This window comes from Telmatherina bonti (assembly GCF_933228915.1).
Source record: "Telmatherina bonti genome assembly, chromosome: 20".
Taxonomy (NCBI): domain Eukaryota; kingdom Metazoa; phylum Chordata; class Actinopteri; order Atheriniformes; family Telmatherinidae; genus Telmatherina; species Telmatherina bonti.
The window spans coordinates 6,915,465-6,939,089 of record NC_136618.1 but is presented as its reverse complement, the minus strand read 5'-3'; the positions used below and the strand labels follow the sequence as shown (position 1 = coordinate 6,939,089).

Here is a 23,625-nt window from a genome sequence, read left to right as displayed (position 1 = left end):
GAGAAAATATGAGCTGATTGTGAATCTAAAGCAGCAACATGTCTGTAAACAGCTGCAACAGGAGCAACAAAAGGCTGGAAAAGCAACAACTGGAGGAGAATCTGACAACTAATCAGGTTAATTAGCAACAGATTAGTAACAAGACTGGATATAAAAGCAGATTTTATTTCATGTGCTTTACATAAAACACTGAAAACATTCAAATAGAATAAAATAAACTAAAGAGGATACAAAAAATTGTCCAAATTTAGGTTAAAAATAAAGATACATGAACAGGAAGGTTAACTGCGCTGCCTCGTCTTCCCTGTTGTTCCCCAGTAGAGATAAACCAGACTGGAAAAAGATGCCAAGATCATAAAAAAAGAATAAAAATGTTTTAGTGGGAGGAATTAACAGTTGTCTTGATAAAAGTTTTTATTCTTGATTTAAAACAGCTGAAAAGGAGCTTTTCAGAGCTTCTCCAACCCGAGACAAAACTAAAAACTTCAGAAAAATATTCCTCAGTAAAAGATTTAAAGATCTCTTCATCATAATATCATAAGATTCAGAGAATTAGGAGGAATCTCTGTGCGCTGGGATATGTTGAAGCCTTCTGGCAGCATTAAAAACAGACATATTTTCTTACGAAAACATCACTTTCCTGATGTTTACAGACAGTTGTTAAAGGAAGAGGGGATGCTACACACTGCTAAACATCCCCGTGGATCACCCTGCCACAAAATGAGCCGGATCTTCTAAGAAGAACTAAAATGTCCGTCTTTATTCACACATTGCACAACTCTTTTGGAATTAGACCTAAAGGAAGTTTTTATAAACTGAGGTGATTGATCCTGTAAAGAAACATTCTTGTATCAGCAGACATGCATCGTTTGACGCCATGAGACTCCAGACGAACCAAAAAAGTTTACCTGCCCTGTTTTTCCTTCAACTGTGAATTCAGTTGAAATAAAAAACCTCTTCACGCTACATGTGCGTGGCGTTTCCGCTTGCAGCTTGTCCGAGCTGCGAACAATCAAGGTCAGGTCTGTGTGCCTCGGTGGAGAACACTGGCTCTTTGTTCAGACAGACTTCATGTCCAACAGCAATGTTTTCACTTTTTGTTGAGCATGGATGGAGCCCAGAGCGGCCGGATTTAAAGGTGTAGGTGGAGTGACGGAGGGAAGAGCTGCTTTTATTGTGTCTCTTATGGGTAAATGTGTTTCATATTATCTAGAGAGTGTGTGTGTGTGTGTGTGTGTGTGTGTGTGTCTCGTATAAAACGCATCAACAATTGCAACAGCCGCAATTCTCTCGATTGAAAACCTTAAAACCCCCATGACCCGACAGAAGATCAGGCTTTTTTCCTGCAAAGCACCTGCTGAGACTCGCAGATGGAGAGACGGATAGACCAAGCGAGACTTATAACGTTCACTCCGCCAGACTTTAATACGAGAAATCCCCAAAACGGGATTAATTCACCTGGCTGACCTGCTGTTTTAATAGAGTTACTATTTTATCTCTCTGGTTAATATAATTTTTTGGCGTTGACGTCTCCCTCTTGGCCTTCTCCGGCTTTGGACCGCTGACAAAGGTTTACTTTAAAGTCTCGCTCGCGCCTGCTGGGGCCCTCCGATCCCATCGCCATTTGAAAAAAAGAAAAGTCCAGAAAACGCCACTTTAATTCCACATCTGATCTGGGAAGAGAAATCTCTTCAGGCTCAAGTTTGCATCATTTCCTCTGCAGGTTTTTCAGCACATTCCACTGAACGCTTTCTATTTTTACAAATACTTTTATGGTGTTTTCATAATAAATGAAAAATGTGTCCCTGAGTAGCAGATTTCTCATAAATCCGTGATTCTATCAGCTGCGCAGAGGAAAAAGCAGGCAGAATAAATCAGATTTAAGATTGTTGAATGTTTCTCTTTTTTTTCTCTGACAGTGACAAAATACCTTGACATTTTCAGCTTGTAGGAAAATAATTTGAACTTGAAAGACAGGCCTGAAACACAAAGCAGCGTCGCATTCCTCCGCTGGATTCCAGCTTCAAAAACAGCTGCGATTGGTCAGAGGCAAAGTTGCGTGCCTGGCAACCATTGTCTCCGTTGGCTAAAAGTCCATTATCGGGCAGAGCTGGTTGTTGTGGGTGCAGCCAGAGCTCCTGTGACAACAACGGGCAGTCAGACGTGGCAGAAGATGGAGAGTGTAGATTTACCCCAGTGGAAAACTAAACTTTTGTAGGCTTGAAAGGGCTCACACTCACGTACAACTCCGACGAGCACACGCACATGCACGTCCAGTACAAACACCCACATGCAAACACACACACGGCAGTCCAAAGCCTGTGGGGAATTTTGTTGAACACAAGGAGCAATAGAATTCCATCACACATGCCAGGGGTTTCATGCCAAATTACCCTTTAATGGGATATTAAATGGCAGGAATCTGGCTGAATGTTTTTCTTCTTGCTCGGCACCAGATTTCACCCCGTCCGATATCATATATATCATTATATGCCAAATGACTCCCAACGTTTCTGTGGATGGAGGCTAAAAATTTGTGGTCAGACATTTTTACATGAGATTGACAGTGATATGTATTCTCAGGTTCTTTCCTTAATGGACTTATTACAGCTGCGTACAGTAGCCGGGTGGTGAATATGGAAAGACTGCCGGTGTGTCTGTTGATGTGGAAAAGCGCTCGTAGCTGGAAGCTATGGTCAGTGGTCAACAGCAAGTTTCCAGTAATGAGTCTGTTGTTGCCGTGTTTCAAAATGAACATCTGTCAAGCTAAAATAAAGATATATATTTCTAATCAAACACACTTGGAGTGTACAACCATGCAAGCTAGCAAACACTGCTAACTTAGCGACAGAGAAATATCATCAAGCTAAAGTAAAAAGTAAATAGATAATTAAATAATTTAAATAATAATAATAAAAAAAAGCTAAAGTAAACACAAAAACTAAATCCAAAATAGAGTTATCTAAATTTTTAAAACAATTGCTTCTAAATTTTCTTTCAATAAAAGTCCTAAGTTTCCAAATATGTTCATAAACGAGGAAGATAGTAGGTAAACAGTAAGTTTACAGTTAAAGTCTGGCTGCTTTCTTAAAATATTTGTCTACAATAGATATTTTCTAATGAACAACAACTGCTACAACCAAGCTAGTAGCTTTATGCTAGCTAGCAGCTAGCTTGGTTCTAGAAATGTGGGAATGTGTTGTAAGCTTTTTTCAAAATGTACGGCTATTAGGCTAAAATCAAGAAATCTTTAACTAATCAACAACACTTGGAGTTTATGACCAAGCTTGCAGCTTTGTGCTAGCTTGCAGCTTTGCACTAGCTTGCAGCTTTGCACTAGCTTGCAGCTTTGCCTCAGCTTGCAGCTTTGCACTAGCTTGCAGCTTTGCACTAGCTTGCAGCTTTGCAATAGCTTGCAGCTTTGCGCTAGCTTGTTTGTTAAAAAGGGTTATTGCGCTTAAGTAAACTCAGCACAAAATTGGCATGTAAGTTAGTTTTTGGTGAATTATGCCTTGTGGTGCCAATGCTTCTGGGTAATGAATCTTACATTGTTGGAAAGTCTGTTGATTTGTCTTTTTAACTGAGCCACATTAGTAAGCTAATAAAAATGCATTTGTGGGATGAACAGAAGAGTTGAGTTTGTTGGTTGTCCCCACAAAAACCTTACCAACTCTTCTTGATCAGTGCCAAACGCATTACTCTGCTACTGACTTGTTTTTTAGTTTCTTGGTGCATCCGTGAGCATCAACCCTTAAAACATGAGTCCATAACTCAATTAGCTGTTTGGCATTAGCAGAGAGAATTTGGCAGGTATTCAGTCAGATATTTGGTCATATTTTTGGAGAAATTTTCAGTCCATGATGGTCATAGATTAAAAGTAGGAGGATGTCCCTGTGCCGTGAAAGTCCGTCTCTAACCTGGAGTGCCAGATGGTTTCTTCGTTAGAACCATCTGGCAAGATATCCATGGAAACTGTTTGGAAAAGGCTCTGCACTTTAGATAAATACTTGGCAGGTTATTGGATGAAACATCTGTCGATCAACTTCTTCTACCAGCAAAGCCGCTGGGTAAATGCAAACTCTTGATGGAGCCAACTGGAAAAAGATCAAGCATCTATGAAATCAAGAAGGAGTCTGTGAATTATGCAGAACAATTATTATCTTGTTCTGGTGTAACTGGTTCTTAGACATCAGGTTGTTGATTGTAGTGGTCCAACCCACTGGACCACTGACATATAGCACATTCCTGAAGAACCAAGCAGCTTCTTAATGTAAAAACCCACAGCAAACATTGTTATATTTTAAATATATCTATTTTAATATGGAGCAACTTTAGTGCAGAGCCAGAAATACTCATCTACAATATCCTCTTTTAGATACTAAAATAAGTTAAACCATCATCCTGTTGGCAGTCGGCATGCTGTTGTAAATAATTTATCATGCTCTTGTCCTGACATGAGTTGTTGAACATTGAACCAACATCTATAAAGAACCAACTTATGGGACTTCTAGCACACAAAGAAATAAACTAACTCGTACCTGACATTGTTAAAGTAACTTATATCTGAAGGTGCTGTTCAACACATTGGCGTCTTTAAAATCGGCTCAGTGAAAGCAGCAGTATTCGACGGCAGCCGCTGAGACCCTATGGACCTTTCAAATTAGGTCACGAAGCGTGCCAGACAGTTATTGAATCATGGAGAGTTTAGCGGCACTTAAGCAGCTCTGGAGTCGTCCAGATGAATGGAAGAAAAGTCATCTTTATGTGGAAAGAAATGCGAGTTTTTGGACATCTTTTCTTGACATGAAATAGTAAATGTGATGTTTCATATTTTCATCTAATTTAACCTAACAAGATATACTTTACTGGATTTCCCTTACCATTAATATCTGTCTTGTTTGGTCTCCGAAGAGGACCCCAGCTGTGATGATTTATGCAGCAGCGATGTTGAGGGATGGCGGTGGTCGTGCCTGATTTAATACTTTGATGTCTTGCTTGCTGACTGATGGGCAGCAGTGTGATTTACTGACGGCCACAGAGCAACAGAGACTACGTTGCTCAACAAAAGGCCACTTGATGACAATGAGCCACTCCCCGCCGGTGATGGATGTGGACTGCTTGTCCCAGGAATCCAGCGATGTGGACAGACTGGCTATGATTTGCTCTTTCCACAGTTTCATAGCAAAGAAGAAAAAGAAGACAGAGGAGGGGGTTGAGGACGTTGTTCCAAGACAGAACATGCTGCCAAGACTCACTGGGTTCAGGTTAGGCTTCAGAGGGGAGGGAGGGAGCCTGCGTGGAGAGCATCTGCATGGCGGCAGGCGCTGGGAGGTGACGGGAGCATTCATTCATTCATTTTCCGAACCGCTTATTCCAATTCAGGGTCGCGGGGAAGCTGGAGCCTATCCCAGCCGGCTTTGGTCGACAGGCAGGGTACACCCTGGACAGCTCGCCAGTCCATCGCAGGGCCACACAGAGAGACGAACAACCACACTCACTCCCAGGGGCAATTTAGAGTGACCAATTAACCTAACATGCATGTCTTTGGATGGTGGGAGGAAGCCGGAGTACCCGGAGAGAACCCACGGAGAGAACAAACAAACTCCACACAGAAAGGCCACTGACCAAACCAGCCAAGGATTGAACCAGTGACCTTCTTGCTGTGAGGCCACAGTGCTAACCACTGCGCCACCGTGCAGCCCGTGACGGGAGCATGTTTGGAAGAACCAATCAGGTGTTTCTGTTTGCAGATTCTTTCATTTGTTCACAGGAAACGGAAGATAAAACACAACCGGAAGATGAATCAATCATAAAATTTCAGATTAAGCATTGATTCCTAAATATCACACAATATTTAAATTAAAACACGTCATTATAATATTGTCATGTTAAAATGAGCCTCCTGATGAGACGCCACAGAGTTGTAGGCCGACGGTGAAGAACCGAGTCCATTTCAGCTGAAGGAAGGACCTCTAGGTGCTAAATGACATTCATTTGGCTTCTCATTCCTGTGGATTACAACATGGTCAGTTTAGTTCAGAAACACTGACCTTCGAAGTACATAGAAGTAGATGGTAAAAGTAGTGGAAACACTTGTTCGCATTTACACGTCATCTTACGTGATGTAGCGGGGTCATGTGACCAGTTTGTTTCAAGTAAAGATGGTTTCTGGATGACTGCTTTCATCTTCTGATGAGAACGGCGGCAACACAAACGGAAAACGTTTGGTCTCCATCCACAAAACCGAGCCTCGCTGGACGAGCTTTTACCAGAATCACAGATTACGCAATAAAACACCTGCAAATCGCAACTGTATTGAAATTTAGGAGCTCTGTGCTGTAATGGCAACGCTGCTACTGAGACAGGACTGGTCTTGATTTTAGTGTCCAAAGTGGGCGCAGTCCTGCAGGTGTGCGATGTATCCCTGTTCCAACACATCCGCCTAACTGTAAATAGATCCAACATGAAGTTCTGCACAAAGACTTTGAGTCAGGTGTGTTGGAGCAGGGATACATGGAAATCCTGCAGGATCGCGGCCCCGGAGATCTGGAGCTGATGTAGATGAAAGACCTAGAAATCTGTTTTATAAGCCGATGGCCGTCCTCCCTGAGCCGGGTTCTGCCGGAGGTTTTTCCTTCCCACTGTCGCCTTGGATTGGGGGTCGGGGTGCCAGGTCAAGAGTCGATCCAATTCGTTGGTTTCTGTCTTAGCTAGGCTGTTAGTTACGAATCGGCTTAAACTGACGTGTCTATAAAGTGTCCTGAGACGGCTGCTGTGAACTGGCGCTGTACAAAGAAAGCTGAATTGGATTGAATTGGTCCACTGCAGTTCTGGACGCCAGTGTAGACCCGATATAAGTGTTTTATTAGACGAAGTCTGCGGGGTCCGGCAGCTTCCTGGGCGAGGGTTAATCCTGGCACGAGGCTGCCAATCATGCAAATGGAAAGATGGAGTTGGGGGGAATCTAACTGATGGGAGACAAACGCACGGCGGTGAGTCTCCTCCTTCAGTTTACACGCAACTCCTCAACATAGAACCAGAGAAGTACGGAATAATAAGCCCTCTCAACCTGATTGTTTTTAAATCATCGGCACGCCAAGGCTTCCTGCGACCATCGCCGTTGGCTGCCCGCCCACCCGCTCGGACACAAACCGAGCCGCACCGCCCAGCTCCGTGTAAAACACAAATAGTTTCCATTTTAAAAAGAACAATAGGCTGCCATTGTGTTCCCACGGGATGTAGGAGAGCAGAAAGAGGTTTAACGAGAGCACAGAGGTGTGACCCAGGACACAGAACACACACATCCAGAAATCCCCCAAGAGTGTGAGAGAGCAGCTCAGCTACCACTGGGAAGAATTGCAACATAATGATGCAGGGAGCGCTGCGCAAACATATCATTTGGCCACCAGATCCCAAAAAAAGGCTATTTCTGTGCACATGTAAACACTTAAAAATCTGAATAATGTTTACTTGTGGTTCCTTCTTCTTTTTTTCCTTCCCTAATGTGTGTGTTTTGTACACCACAAACAACAGCCATTCATCCCCAGGGATGTTACAGAGAAAGCCATGATGAGAGCGTCTGGCGCTGGACATCTACGCCTGTTTCGTCTCTTTGTTACCTGCTGAATGAAACCAGCGGAAACACACTGATGTGTTTCTCATCAGACTTTTTATCCCGTTTTCTCATGATCATCTGTTACCACGGCAACTCGTCATGATGAGGCAATTGATTCCTCTTTTTTTTTTTTGGGTTGTCCACAACATTGTGACCAACCACCGTTATCCATATAGAGACTCGCCATGACAACGTATTTACGGCATTTTGCTTCTTTTTGGCTGATTTTCGGGGCCTGATTACTGTCTGTTTACTGGCACTTGTAAACACAATGACGACCTGGCAGTGTTTAAACATCTGAAATGCTGTTATTATTTCTCCATCTAGCAAGAAGGCACAAGCCAGTCCTCATTGCTGGGTTATCTGGCCCGACCGCAGCCCCACCAGTGTGTCATCTGCTGGGCAGACGTGGAAAAAGCCGAGCCCAGAAAAAGCAGCCAGTATCTGTCTGGTGGGGTTGCCGCTGCACGTATGTTCTTTTTTTTTTTGTTTGTTTTATAGCATAGAAGCTAATTATTCAACATTTCTAAAGTGATGAAAATGTTGCCTGGGCAAACGGAGAAGGCATTAAATTCACACCATGTATGATGTCTTTGGCCAGCTGAGTGGAATTGACAGTTTGGGTTCTTTTTTTCTTCGACTCTCAGACTCGTTCAGCACCAGAAGAAACAGAGGACGGTATAAAAGTCGAGTTGGCAGAACATAAGGGGCTTGGTTGCCAAGGCATCTCTAACTTCATTTACAGACTCTTCGTGACATTATAAAAAAAGACACATCACCAGAAAATGCTATATTTATAAAAGATAGATCTCAAAGGCCAAAAGTACGAGTCTCTGGCTGAAGGCCGTGGCTTAACCCTTAGAACTCATCTAGATCAGCGGCACCGCCACAGTTCTACTCCTCACATCATCATCATCGTCTCAGGACCAGCAGTGTGTAACTGTGATGGTCATGTGACCCTCCAGCTGGTCTACGGAGGTTTTCCAGCGTTTCTATCCGTCCAGGAGGTCTACAATCCAGACACAACATGTAGTGTTTATTCAGAGACTCTAGATGGTAAATCCACCATTATTTATCACATCTTCATCACCATCACTACCATGTTGCTAAGAGACCTCTATTTTCACCTGGACATGATGATGAAGACACTTCCTGTCAGACTTTCCACCAATCAGAGAGCTTAAACTGACGATAACGTCCAATCAGGAGCAGCCAAAGATCAACAAGTGATGAGAAAAGCAGGAAAATAATGATCCTCTATGGCTGGAATAAAGCCAAGAAGATGTTTGGGATGCAGCTGAGGTGGAGGTGCTGCAGTGAGGACAGCAGGTAGATAGTAGCAGGAAGACGTGTGTAAATAGTGTGTGTGTGTGTGTGTGTGTGTGTGTGTGTTTCAGATGAGAAAAGGCTTGGTCACTGCTGATCTGTGTGTTATTTCTACAAACTTCTGGTTGCTCTTTATGCGGCTTTATCTCTTCATACGTTCATTTTACATCATTTTATCCTCACAATCTGACAGCTGAGGCTGAAAACGTCACGTTTCCATGGAAACGTCACGTCTGCACAGAAACGTCACGTTTCCATGGAGACTTCCCGTCTGCACGGAAACGTCACGTTTCCATGGAAACTTCCCGTCTGCACGGAAACGTCTCGTTTCCATGGAAACGTTACGTCTGTAGGCTGACTGGGAGTAAAAGGATTCGGCTTCCGTCTTCAGGCTAAACCAGTAAATGTGAGCAGTCACACATCTGCGTGTAGACGGAATCTGCTAAGCTCCGTTTCATGGCCCAGATGTTGATGGAGGTGAAGTCAGTGACTAATCTGTAACTGAAGCAGCCGCTGACTCATCCTCAGACCTTTTTAGCTCGGAGAGGCGGCGTAGCGGCACGCCGAGCCGAGGATGCACAGGTCAGCGGCGAGCAGATCGAGGGGTCCGTAACGCCGCTCTGTTTCTCATCAGGTGCTTTAAAAGAAATCAGCTGAGCTCATTTCTTTACTTCATCAAGCGAGTTTAGATTCTGTGTGTGCGTCCAACTTCATCAGGCTTCCTCCAGCCCGTCCCGCCGAAGGAAACCACGTCTCCTGATGTTTAGGATGAACGTTGGAGTAAATAATAATGACTTCTAGCAAGTGATTCTGTAATTATGAAGAATCAGAAATCCTGAGAAAAATAACTTATTAAAACTCCAGTTGCTACAAAGTTGGAACTTTGTATTAAATATTTTAAAAAACTATTTTCATTTAATTTCTTTTTTTTTTGTCTGTATTTCGTCTTCATTTTATCTAAGTAATTTATTTTATTGTTTTGATTTCATTCTCATTTTCATTTGATATTGGTTATTAATCTTATTAATCTTAAATTATTAATTTATTTATTTGTTTTCTTTGTTCCCTGATTATTTTCTGTATTTTTTTTAATGTAATTAGCTTTTACAGAACAAACGTGTCTTTACACATGCGCAAATGTGTAGTTTTGGACTGATTGCGTGTGATTCACATATAGTTTTCATGGTCTTCCCATATGATTGACATGTGTCGACCACATGTATTCACATCGCATGTTCTTCACATGTGCATGTCATGAAAATGTTCCAAACATGTGTGTCCATGTTCTCATAGAGCACACGTTGTTGTCCTGTCGGGTTTTAAAGAGTTCAGGCTTTCAGGGGTTAAAATTTACTTTCCAGGGATCGTCCAGAGTAAAAATTGAATAAAAAGCAGTCAAATTTTTATCTTATTAATAACTTTACAAATGAAACGATAAATAATATCAAAAATAAAAGAAGCATCAGGATTAAAAAGGATTGAATCAGATTCATTAAACGCTTCACGATGTTTCTTTGGATGAATAAACCAAATTTCATTTAGTAACAAAGATACAGATCAGATATGCTGCTTGCTTGTAAACCGTATGGAGACGGAGTTATGGACAGGACAGAAACTAGCGTCCAGTTTACCTGGAACATTTACAAAAAAAATATCAATATTGTGTCTTTGTGGTGCATTCAAGTTCTTCACACGATGTCCCGACTTCTTTGGATAGTAAAAGATCCTTTTGACAAATAACCAGCGAACCTTTAAAGAAATGGCGTTTTGTCACGTCCCACTGATTCGTCAGCGACGGTTCATGTTTGCTCATGGGGATGTTTGCGAGTTTCCTCAGAGAGAATATGTAAATAAATCCAGTTCCCAGCAAGTCATCTCAAGTCTTAAATAAAATAAAGCAGGAAAAAAAAAAAAAATCTTAATAATCCGGATTATTCCAGTTATGACCGACATGCCGACCTTTTCCCCCGAGGCAGAGCGGAGGTCGTGCATGTTCACCGCCATCCTGGATGTTTGCAGCTCTGATTCCTGCAACAGATTAAAAACAGGGTTTTCCTTCATCAGCTCACCTCACATCACGTCATGTTTAACTGTTTCCATATTTTCACTGAACAAATCTTTAATTCATCGTGATGAATTAGAGCTGATGTCCAATCCCGACCAAACACAAAACCAAATTATTGACAGATGATCAAGACAATTATTTTTGTCCTTCCAGACTTCCAAGCTGCTAATTTTTTTCTTTTGCAAATTAATACGTTTTGTCACTTTTAATAACAGCCTAAATTAGTCTAAGGAGGGGAACAAAGAGCATGTAAGGGTTAAGGAATGTGCAGCGTTGTTTATTAAATATGGTGTAACTCTGGAGAGAACATATCTGCTTTTCTTTTACATTCTCCAGCCTTTCACTCTCCATCATACCATGGTCTAGGTGAATACTCGATTCTGATTGGTTGTTGGGTGTCCGTTAAAAAGTGATAATGGACACCAGTTGAAAAAAAAAAAGTTCTGTCAAATAGCTGAATAAATCTAAACTGGTGGCTCAGACGCCAGTTGGTAACTGTGGCAACAGAAATGTTAGCGACAAACAGACAAAACAGAAAGCAGAAAGAATATCTGGAAGGACCATGTCAAACAGCGGCCCATGGTTACTAATGAATTTATCTGATCTGCCAGTTTTTAAGTTATTTTATGTTTTCAGGTTAATTTAGACCCACAGTTGAACAATAACCAGAGTAGAAAAGGGAGAAGGTAAAAAATGTCTTCCAATCCCTCCCCATCTCAGTGCTGTATCATGTTCATGTTATACCGAGATCGTTAGTTGAAATCAGTCACTGTAGATAAAATATCTATCATATTGTTTAAACCATATTGAATAATATTTAATCAGTTAGTTTGTGATGAAGCTCCTGATCTCTCAAAGAGGGACAGAGCAGCTCTGACGTCACCCTGCAGCGGTTACACCAATTTCACAGCAAATGCTGTTCGCATTTAGATTTTTCCTCGGCCAAATTTTTCTTATGTTGTTATAGAAACCAACCATCGCACGTCCTCCCCTATTTCCTTCATATTGTGAAGAAATGTGCATTTTCAGAAAATCATAATAATGCCATCCAAGGTGTCCATTATCAGAAATTAATGGACTTCACGGTCGACCATTAATATTCTGATAATGGACACCTCATCTGGCATTACCCCTTAACCAGCAAAGAGTTTATTTTCCTGCGCATTGCAGCCTTAAAACCATCCTTTCCCGTTCTACGTTGGTTCCCATCGGACCTGCAGGATCCCAGTGCAGGGTTCTGGTTACGGCTCAACAGCTTGTTGATGAACAAGACCATATCATCAGCATAAAAGTGGTCATCTGTATTTGCGACTTGATTTATGGACAGAAATGGGCCAAGAACTGAACCCTGTGGCACACCTGAGAGAACTGTTGCATGTATTTCTATCAGAGGCGTTTGCAGAAAGTAAAGTTTGCACCTGCAGCGTATAAAAGTCCATATTTATTTATTTTTATAAGAGAATTCTGTTTCTGTTTGTGTTGACTCATCCAGCCTGTGTAACATGTTAGCTGGATGAAGCTGATGTTGGCTCATCTTCATTGTCATATTGTGGTTTCATGCAATTTAGACTTCATGTTTAGTCTGTTTTAACCGGCTTAAACTCCAGAAAAGCAGAAAAATAATGATCCTCTGTGGCTGGAATAAAGCCAAGAAGACGTTTGTGATGCTACCAAGCGGCAATCTGGCTGGTAAAAGTGAAGCCTATGCAGAAGTGCCAAAAAAAGGGAAAAAAAAGTGCAAAAACTGCAGTTCCCCCTTCATCCACTAGGGGCTGCGAAACAGAGATAATCTCCATAGACTCCCATGTTAAAAAGACCAACTTCACAGCAGAAATAAACATGTTTGCAGCAGAAATAAACATGTTTACAGCCTGAAACATGAAAACATTTTAGGTTTAATAGGTCAGGTTTACCTTCATGACAACTGTGGGGGCAGTGAAGTTTTTTATAACTCTCCCTTTTAAAAGTAATTTAATCTCGAAGTTTGTCTTAGTTAGAGGCGTGTCCTTTTCATAGACAGGTACCCAATCTGCCGCTTCAAGTCAGAAGAATTTAGAACAACCGCGGTTTTTAGCCGGTTAACAACGTGACTTAGCTTTAGCCCGCTTACCTCCGTTAGCTGGTTAGCTCCTGTTATCTCCGGGTTAGCTCGGTTAGCTCTTAGCTACAGAAAGCTCGGAGTTTGCTAGATGTCGATCATCCACCATGACGCTCACAGCTCCCCTCTCAGCTCCACCTCTTTGCCCATGTTTGTATTTTCCGGGAGAGACGACATGCATGCCGCTGCCAAGATGGTGATGGTAGGAACCGCCCACCGAGCTTCAATTCAGCTCTTCAGAAACCTACAGGTGGCGTCACGCAGGCTCCGCCCATCTTTTTATGGACAGTCTATAGATGCAGCTGAGGTGATTTAGTGAGCTAAGTGCTGCACAGTGAATGAAATATTCGCATTGATAAGTTCTCAGCAACGTATTAATTATCACTGGCTTAAGAGTGAGACCAAATAAGAGTAATTTCATGTTGAAACTTCATCCTAAAAGCTCGTGTAATTCCTGCATGTGTGTGTTGGTGTGTTTATTTGCCTAATTCAGCCCAGCCCATGGTGTGTGCAGAAGGATCGGTCTTGTTTATTGTTGTGTGTTGCTAACAACAGCACCAGATGGTAATGATGATCTCCATCCACTCGCCTTTCTAATCATCTTAGCAGGTGGAACATCGTTCCCTCTCTAATTTGTCATCCCTGCTTGTTTTCTCTCATTTTTACTGAGATTTGTTGAAGCCGGCCTTTCTTCTTCTTTACTTTTGCTCTGCGTTCATCATCCTGCCACAACGTTAAGTGAACTGGTATTTTTGGACTCCCACCACAGCACCAGAAACCATCAGACTTCTTAGCTTTCCCCTTTGGCGATCCGTGAAACCCCGCTGTCAGACGAGCCCAAAGGCAACAGCAAAGCTGACGGAGTCGTCAGTAGTGAGCTCGCAAAGCAAATAAAAAAACTAAAAGAAGAAAAAGAAAAAACAGAGGCTCTCTGTGATTTATTGGAGATTTATCGAGTCGTTGGCGCTGCTCGTGTTTTTAAAGAACATATTTCACCAGCAAGTTTTACATATTTCAGGCTGGAAATACAGTTTTTGCACGCAGTGGTGCATTTCCAGATATTGTGGTTAGAAGCTCCCAGACTGGTTCCCCAACTCAGGTGGAGCTCCTGGGGTAGACCGTGGCTTTGCCTCCACACCTCCACCTGCTAAAGACCTCCATGAAACGCCGTTTCTTATGTTGTGAGCACAGCAGCTGGTCAGTGAACGTCTCACACACACCTCACAGTGGTGGATGGAAAACTTCACAGCGACTTCACACAAACACACACATCGGCACTAATGCAACCCCATCCCATCAGAGATGCAGGCTGATAACAAGCTGGATGCTCCCTCTCCTCTTTAGTCTGCAGGACACGCCGTCCATGCTGTCCACAAACTATTCCACATCTTCATCCAGGTTTCCACTCAGAACATTTTAAATGAGCTTTGGTCCAGAGAAGACGGCGTGTTTCTGGATCCTCTTCACATATGATGGAGCTTTAACCTGCAGGTGTGGATTTCAGCCTGAACTGGGTTCACACTGGTTTCTGGAAGCTTCCTGAGTCCATGTACTGGTTTCCAGTAGAGAATCCTGTCTGCTGTTAATGCAGAACATCACCAGCATCCAGCCTGGTCCCAGCATACAGAGATTCCTTCTAATTACACACTGCAGGATGGTGGCATTCATTCCTATGGTTGTTAATATTAATTTAAGACTTTGCACATGTAATTTGTTTTGGGTAAAGGCATCTGCTGACTGCAGAATTACTTTTCTCACGTTCCAATGTTTCAGGAGTCTCAAACTGCAGTCCTCGAGGGCCAAAATCTGGAAGGTTTTTGTTGTTAGCCCCTGCATACAGAGATTCCTTCTAATTCTCTGAATCTTCTGATGATATTACACACTGTAGATCAGGAGTCTCAAACTCTAGTCCTCAAGGGCAACAATCTGGCAGGTTTTTATTGTTTGTCCCAGCATACAGAGATTCCTTCAAATTTTCTGAATCTTGTGATGATACTACACAACGTACATAGTGGGATCTTCATTGTGAGGAACAAATTTCTGAAAATTTTTAGACCCAGTTTGTCTCAGATTAGTGAACATTGGTCCATGTTTTCCATCTGAGAGACTCTGCCTCTCTGAAATGCTCCTTTGACAATTTGTCCTTCACACAGCCGCCAAACTTCTTGGGGTTTATATGACACACAGTCAAGCAGAAGAATTAGTCAGAGAGAACATCAGAAACTTATAAAACTTCCATCTCAACATATTGTCTTTATCAGATCAGACAGAAAACTTCATTTATTTGAGCTTCTCTGGATTAAGATGGTCCCTTTCAAGCATCTGGATCAGCCGGTATGACGTTCCTCCTCCCTGGTGGAATACATCTCTGCAAAACTTCCCTTATCAGGCCCTTCGCTGACCTGCACTGTCAACACGGGTCATGTGACCCAGGCGAGGCGGTCTTGAACGGCGGGTTAAAGGGGACAAAGCCCAGCCGGTAAAGGCTTGTGTGTGTGTTCGCAGCGACGGTGAGGATTTCTGGACTTCTGAGCAGCTCTGAACGCTGTGTCCCTGAAAAACCTTTCGCAGTCCCTCCCTGAAATCCTGGGAATGAAATTCCTGTGAAGACGCAGGTTTTCATTAGCAGAAGGAACATTACGGAGCGCCTGGCGACGGTGGCGCTTGTTAAAACAGCAGCTCAGGTTCAGACGTTTATGAGGAAATGTGGCAACGGCTGTGTTGCCACGGAGACGCCGCTGCTTTGGACCGCACAGCTAGAAGAAGATTTACTCTTTTTACGTCGGCACAGCTGGTCAAAGCCAAACCAGTTTACCAAGTAGCAGTTCATCCATTTACATATAAAAACATCAAATATCTTCATATTCATAGTATTTTAACCATTTAAATCCCAGTTTGATCAAGTTGTTGTTTTTGTGGAGAAATGTTCGAAACATTATTTGTTACAAAAACAGTTATAAATTACAAAATGTTTTGTTAAATATTTATTTTAATTATTTTCTTTTTACAGTTAAATTCAGAATTTACTCAGTTTTCCAGTCAAGGACAAATAATTCCAAAATCTGCAATAAAAACTGGAAATATTCATATATTTTTACATTTTTTCCCCAAATCGTTTTTTTATTGACCAACTATGTCATTATTAAAATTATTTCAACCATTTAAATCCCATTTTGATCACAGTTGATCAGTTTGAGATTGTTTATGTTGAAAAAAACTAGCAAAAATGAGTTATTTTTATTTATTAGTTTTATTTGACCGGGGGGGGGGGATACCACTTTGGTTTATTAGAGGACAAAAAGTTGTCACAAAAACTGCTGTAAAAGCTTTAAATATATAATTTATTTCCATTTTTTGCTCCCATTTTTCATCGCCTTTACATACAGGTTTGATCACATGACTTTTTTCATGAGAAAATGAGTTGGAAACTGCTTCTTTTTCTTTTTCCTTCTGTTTAATATAAATTTGTATAAATGCTGATTTGTATCTTTAAATGCCCGCCCTGTTAAATGGAAGATAAATAACTGTTTTAATTAAATCAGATATATTGTGATGAAACCTAATGAGTTAAAATCATTTGAATAATGACACATTCAAACAGCAAAACAATGTTGATCATAATGTTTTTATCAGTGTTTGAAGAGAACTTTTTGTCTTCTAAAGACCCAAAATAGTCTGAAATTTGATCCTGTTGATCTTTAATAAACATTTAACTTGAGATGAAGTAATTTAGGATGTTAACCTTTTCTTATGAAACATGATGAGACGTGGGGAACCAGAGGCAGAAACTGGGCTGAAAGGACCAGAAGAAGCGGCTTTTAGTTTTGTGTTTGGGACTTTTCCGTCATCATCCTCACCTCAAACAGGAGACGGGATGCTGAAATAAACACGTTGCTTTCATTGTTTAATGGCTTCACTTTCCTCGCTAATCTTTCACATATGAGGAGATTGCTCCCCTTCGAGGAGGAGGAGGAGGCCTCCTCTCTGACTCACATCTTTTACGCTCGGTCATTTTCAATCAGATTTTCTCAGACGACCCGGTTCCGTTGGCTGGATCCCAGTTGTTTCCCAGTTAAATCTTAGCGAATGGAGCGTATGAGTCATCAGAAACCAGTCTGAGCTCGTCGCGTTCGCCACCTTCTAGAAAACATCCGGTGTGTAAAGAGAGAAAACAGCAAAATCCTGCCTGAACCCTGAAAACTTTCAACCTTTTCTTCTTCTTGTGCTTTCAGAATCCACGGACCACGGATCGAGCAGATGTGACATGTGAGTGGCATTATGTAGCGTTATGTGGCGCTACGTGGCGTTACGTGGCGTGGCACTACCTGGTGTGGCGTAGCCTTACGTGGCGTGGCCTTACGTGGCGTGGCCTTACGTGGCGTGGCACTACGTGGCGTGGCGCTACGTGGCGTGGCGCTACGTGGCGTGGCCTTACGTGGCGTGGCGTTACGTGGCGTTACGTGGCGTGGCGCTACGTGGCGTGACGTTACGTTACGTGGCGTTACGTTACGTGGCGTGGCGTTACGTTACGTGGCGTTACGTTACGTGGCGTGGCCTTACGTGGCGTGGCATTACGTGGCGTGGCATTACGTGGCGTGGCCTTACGTGGCGTGGCGTTACGTGGCGTGGCATTACGTGGCGTTACGTTACGTGGCATTACATGGCGTGGCGTGGCCTTACGTGGCGTGGCCTTACATGGCGTGGCCTTAAATGGCGTGGCGTGGCATTACGTGGCGTGGGGTTACGTGGCGTGGCGTTACGTGGCGTGACCTTACGTGGCGTGGCGCTACGTGGCGTGGCATTACGTGGCGTGGCGTGACGACCTGGCGTGGCGTTACGTTACGTGGCGTGGCCTTATATGGCGTGGCGTGGCCTTACGTGGCGTGGCGTTACATGGCGTGGCGTGGCCTTACGTGGCGTGGCCTTACATGGCGTGGCCTTACGTGGTGTGGCATTACGTGGCGTGGCGTTACGTGGCGTGACCTTACGTGGCGTGGCGCTGCGTGGCATTATGTGGCGTGGCATTACGTGGCGTGGCGTTACGTGGCGTGGCGTTACGTGGCGTGACGACCTGGCGTGGCGTGGCCTTACATGGCGTGGCGTGGCCTTACGTGGCGTGGCCTTACATGGCGTGGCGTGGCGTGGCATTACGTGGCGTGGCCTTACATGGCGTGGCGTGGCATTACGTGGCGTGGCCTTACATGGCGTGGCGTGGCATTACGTGGCGTGGCGTTACGTGGCATGGCGCTACGTGGCGCTACGTGGCGTGGCCTTACGTGGCATGGCGCTACGTGGCATGGTATTACGTGGCGTGGCCTTACGTGGCATGGCGCTACGTGGCGTGGCGTTACGTGGCGTGGCGCTACGTGCCGTGGTATTACGTGGCGTGGCGCTACGTGGCATGGCGCTACGTGGCATGGCGCTACGTGGCGTGGCGTTACGTGGCGTGGCCTTACGTGGCATGGCGCTACGTGGCGTGTCGTTACGTGGCGTGGCCTTACGTGGCGTGGCGCTACGTGGCGTGGCGTGGCGTGGCCTTACGTGGCGTGGCCTTACGTGGCGTGGCGCTACGTGGCGTGGCGTTACGTGGCGTGGCCTTACGTGGCATGGCCTTACGTGGCGTGGCGCGGCGTGGCCTTACGTGGCATGGCGCTACGTGGCGTGGCGCTACGTGGCGTGGCGTTACGTGGCGTGGCGCTACGTGGCGTGGCCTTATGTGGCATGGCGCTACGTGGCATGGCGTTACATGGCGTGGCGTTACATGGCGTGGCGTTACGTGGCGTGGCCTTACGTGGCGTGGCCTTACGTGGCGTGGCGCTACGTGGCGTGGCCTTACGTGGCATGGCGCTACGTGCCGTGGTATTACGTGGCGTGGCCTTATGTGGCATGGCGCTACGTGGCATGGCGTTACATGGCGTGGCGTTACATGGCGTGGCGTTACGTGGCGTGGCCTTACGTGGCGTGGCCTTACGTGGCGTGGCGCTACGTGGCGTGGCCTTACGTGGCATGGCGCTACGTGCCGTGGTATTACGTGGCGTGGCCTTACGTGGCATGGCGCTACTTGGCATGGCGTTACATGGCGTGGCCTTACGTGGCATGGCGCTACGTGGCATGGCGCTACGTGGCATGGCGTTACATGGCGTGGCCTTACGTGGCGTGGCGCTACGTGGCGTGGCCTTACGTGGCATGGCCTTACGTGGCGTGGCCTTACGTGGCGTGGCCTTACGTGGCGTGGCGCTACGTGGCGTGGCGCTACGTGGCGTGGCGTTACGTGGCGTGGCCTTACGTGGCGTGGCCTTACGTGGCGTGGCCTTACGTGGCATGGCGCTACGTGGCATGGCGCTGCGTGGCGTTACATGGCGTGGCCTTACGTGGCGTGGCCTTACGTGGCGTGGCCTTACGTGGCATGGCGCTACGTGGCGTGGCCTTACGTGGCGTGGCGCTACGTGGCATGGCGCTACGTGGCGTGGCGTTACATGGCGTGGCCTTACGTGGCGTGGCCTTACGTGGCATGGCGCTACGTGGCGTGGCGTTACATGGCGTGGCCTTACGTGGCGCTACGTGGCTTTGCAGATAAAATCCCCGTCTCTCCAGCTGACCTCTAATGCTGCATGTTTTCTCTCTCCATGTGCGTGTTGCAGCGGTGGCGTAGCGGCTACGCAGAAGGAGAAGGTGAAGGGCAAAGATGAGACGTACTGGAAGGAGATCAACGCCGCCATGGCCTTGACCAACTTGGCGCAGGGGAAGGACGGCGTCTCCGGGACAACCAGCTGCATCATCCAGAAATCCTCCCATATAGCGGAGATCAAGACTGTTAAAGTGCCGCTGGTGCAGAAATATTAGCTCCGACCCCCCCGCCCCCGTCCGGCTATGCAACGCAGTGAGTCCTGCTGCTGGAGTCCGTCTGGAAGCAGCGGACCGCCGAACGGACACCTTCATCATCATCATCATCAGAAACACTTTGCAATGTTAACTTATTTTTTACAATTTCTTCTTTTTTTATGCTTCAGATTTTGAATTTGCCAAAGTGCCTTTTTTTTTTTTTTACACGATAATGGAGGGATTAGTTCTGTGTGCCTTAAAGACTCGATGATGCGCTGGAACAACACACACCTGCAGACACACACCAGCGCTAACGCAAGAGCTGAAGGCTCGCTCCTTATTTTGACTAAGCATCTCTGCTTTGTCTCGCTGGAAATCTGCTTTCTGGCAGGAACTCAGTCACTGCTGGATGTGCAGATAAGCAGCACGCCCCTCCTCCTCCTCCTCCTCCTCCTCCTCCTCCTCCTCCTCCTCCTCCTCCTCGTCATCATCATCATCAGCCGGCCTTGAAGAATTCCTTTCTTATCGCAGCATTGAGCTGCTGAAACGTGAACAAGCGCTCAGCTGGACATGCGTCGGCAGATGACACAAAAAGGGATGTTTTACTTTCTTATCATATGGATTTTAACGTCTGCGGACAGAAGAAGAAGAAAAACAAAAACAGGCATAAAAAGACCCCCAACCCCCCCACTCTGAAGCCTTTTACTCTGTATCCACCCTCAGACATGGAAACTTTTTCCTGCCGCTTGGAAAAAACAAAATATCTCAAAGTTATGAGATCTAACTTCATTATTATAAGATTTTAAAAAAATCAGAATTACAAGAAAAAAATAATTTAGACTTTTACTTTGATAGTCATGGATTTTACTCATGATTACAAACTTTTTTCCACTTATAAGACTGACTTTAAGAGATACTTTGGGAGTTTTTAACTGAAAAGTGTCCGGTCTGGGCTTCCATAGTCTGCTGTTTAAATGACCGTTCACAGGAAGTCAGAAGAGAAACTTTTTGCAGTTTTTCCACCTCAAAACAGCATTTCAGTTCAATGTTTTCATTGCCAAACAAGTGTTTAAAGTCCTGGTTCAGGTCTGATGAGGCTTCTATCATCCAGAATATTACAAAGTCCAGCTTCCATCTTCCAGCATGCGCCAGCTTCTGCCTTCAGCCTACCAGCAACCAGCTTCCGGCATTCACTGTTTGCCTTCCGCCTTCCGGCATCTGGCGCTTCCGGCTTCGAGCGTCCGGCTTCGAGCGTCCAGCTTCTAGCATTCGCTGTTCGCCTTCTGGTGCCGGCCTCCGGCTTTCGGTGCAGATGTTGGTGGTGAACGATCCCAGACCCACAAACGGAGAAACTCAAGTCACATCGATGGGAAAAGTTGATTCTTTACTTTGTAATTTGATGTATTTCTTCACGGTACTGTTTTTCTGATGACACCCGGACTGTTGTGATGAAGGACTGAGAGGGAGCGAAGCACAAAGTGACTTTTTCCTTCTTTCTTTACTCGTCTTGAATGTGCAAATGGTTAAAAAAAAAAAAAAAAAAAGTTGCACTTAAACTTCTTTGCTGTCGATGGAAGAAAATTCAGACTAACGAATAAATGACAAGCGATGTTCAGTTGGTGTGATGAAACGCTCCTCTGGTGAAAGTCACGTGTTGCAGCTGGGTGTTTTATGGCACCTGATGCAGGCGGGGTCTCTCTGGGCAACTCATGACCCTCTCACACGTCACACGCATGGCAGCCCTGCATGTCCGCTCTGCACGGCGGCTCTGCACGGCGGCTCTGCATGGCGGTCCCATATGGTGGCCCTGCACTGCGGCTGCATGGCGGCCCTACATGGTAGCTCTGAGGAGAGTCCAGAAGCGCGTGCGGGGGTTCCCACAGCGGGACCTCGGTACTCCCTCCTGCAGAAACGCTGCGTTCACAACCGCGCTGCCAAACGGAAGCAGCATTATTAATCGTATAAGTTATTATTACAGACCTTGTCGAAGCAAAGGAAGTGTGACCAGTTTGTTTTTTATTGTTAACTTATATAAATTGAGATTTTTTTTTTGTTCATCTTGATGGAGACTGGATTTTTAATCCAATGACCAAATACATATCTCCTTGTAATGTCTGATTTGCTCTCATGTAAAAATATCTTTTATAAAAAGTTGTTTTTTTGGTCACAGCAATGAATAAACATCTGAATGAAATGAGTGGCATCTTATTTATTTCTTCCTGCGCAAGAAGATGTTTAATCAGATTTATTTTGCAGTAAAACTTGTTGCATAACATGTTAAATATCTTAAACATGGTTCAGATTAACATGATTAGAATCTCATGGCAGGATTTTAAAAGTAATTTAACAATGAAAAAGAGAATTTTTTAACTGGAATTCTCATTTCAGCGAGGAAACATAAAAATGACATGAACAGGAATAAAATTCACGTCTCCAAACGTTTCTAAAAGCTTCTCAGCTGCTTTTTTCTTTTGCAGTTCCTGAACGTTTGCAGTGTTTCTCTCCCTGATCAGGTCGAGATCGCGACTCGCTGCTGTGAACCCGACAACGTTTTGTCTAAAGAATCTCTCGGTAATCCTGATTTTATGATTCCTGTGACGCGTTTGAGCTCCAGATGTAGCAAAGCGTTGTGGATCCACCTGCAGGACTCGCTGTTGGGGCGTTTTGGTTTTAAAATATGAAAGGTATATTTTGTTTTTCCAAATTAAACCAGTGGAACGGTCTCCCTCCTCCTGCGAGCGCTACCATTGGTTGCTTTCTTACCTGTAATAAATTGTATCCATATCTGATCTTTTTCAAAGCAAACACAGCAAACAGGCGTCATAATTCTGCACTAGAGAAGGCTGGACGCAGGAAGATAGAATATATATATGTGTCTAACCATTTTCTTGTTTTTTTTTTAGCTCTGATAGTTGAAAAACTTCCAAACCGATCTGCACACGCTAACACGTGTAGCATCCATGTTTAGCTAAGGCATCAACAGAATAAATATGAGGGGGCATGTCTCACTACGTGGGGGGTGGAGTGTTCACTCATCCATTGTCTTCACCACTTAGTCTGATTCAGGGTTGCAGAGTTTTTCCCAGCAATCGAGAGGCGGGTACATCCTGGACGGGTTGGAGAAAAGATCCACCAGAAAAAAAGCTAAATGTTAAAGATGAATCCTGCAGCTGTTTGTTCAGGAACATGCAGAGAGTTGGTGCCAGTGGTGCCTGGTGAGAAAACTGGTGAACAAACAATGTTTTTTAAGAAAGGTTTAATAAAATCAGTATTCTGAAGACGTTTAGTGGCAGGGCTCTGCAAAGATCTGCAAAGATCATTTGAAACCTGAGCACTGCCTGCGCAAGTCCTAAACCTGAGCCCAGCCACCGCAAGTCCTAAACCTGAGCCAGCCACCGCAAGTCCTAAACCTGGGCCAGCCACCGCAAGTCCTAAACCTGGGCCAGCCACCGCAAGTCCTAAACCTGAGCCAGCCACCGCAAGTCCTAAACCTGAGCCAGCCACTGCAAGTCCTAAACCTGGGCCAGCCACCGCAAGTCCTAAACCTGAGCCAGCCACCGCAAGTCCTAAACCTGAGCCAGCCACCGCAAGTCCTAAACCTGGGCCAGCCACCGCAAGTCCTAAACCTGGGCCAGCCACCGCAAGTCCTAAACCTGAGCCAGCCACCGCAAGTCCTAAACCTGAGCCAGCCACTGCAAG

General features: G+C 44.7%; 1 protein-coding gene across 1 annotated transcript in view; it reads left to right on the top strand.

Moving 5' to 3' along the window:
- odad2 (outer dynein arm docking complex subunit 2) overlaps positions 1-20,383 on the top strand; it is a gene marked incomplete at its 5' end in the record, with an annotated part of 108,897 nt that extends 88,514 nt beyond the window's left edge. The window contains 2 exons of the mRNA XM_079259583.1: positions 17,337-17,370; positions 19,746-20,383. Of these exons, the coding sequence (XP_079115709.1) occupies positions 17,337-17,370; positions 19,746-19,947 (236 nt within the window). The 3' untranslated portion in view covers positions 19,948-20,383. The remainder of the gene's footprint in view (positions 1-17,336; positions 17,371-19,745) is intronic.
- Between the last annotated feature and the right edge of the window lie 3,242 nt (positions 20,384-23,625).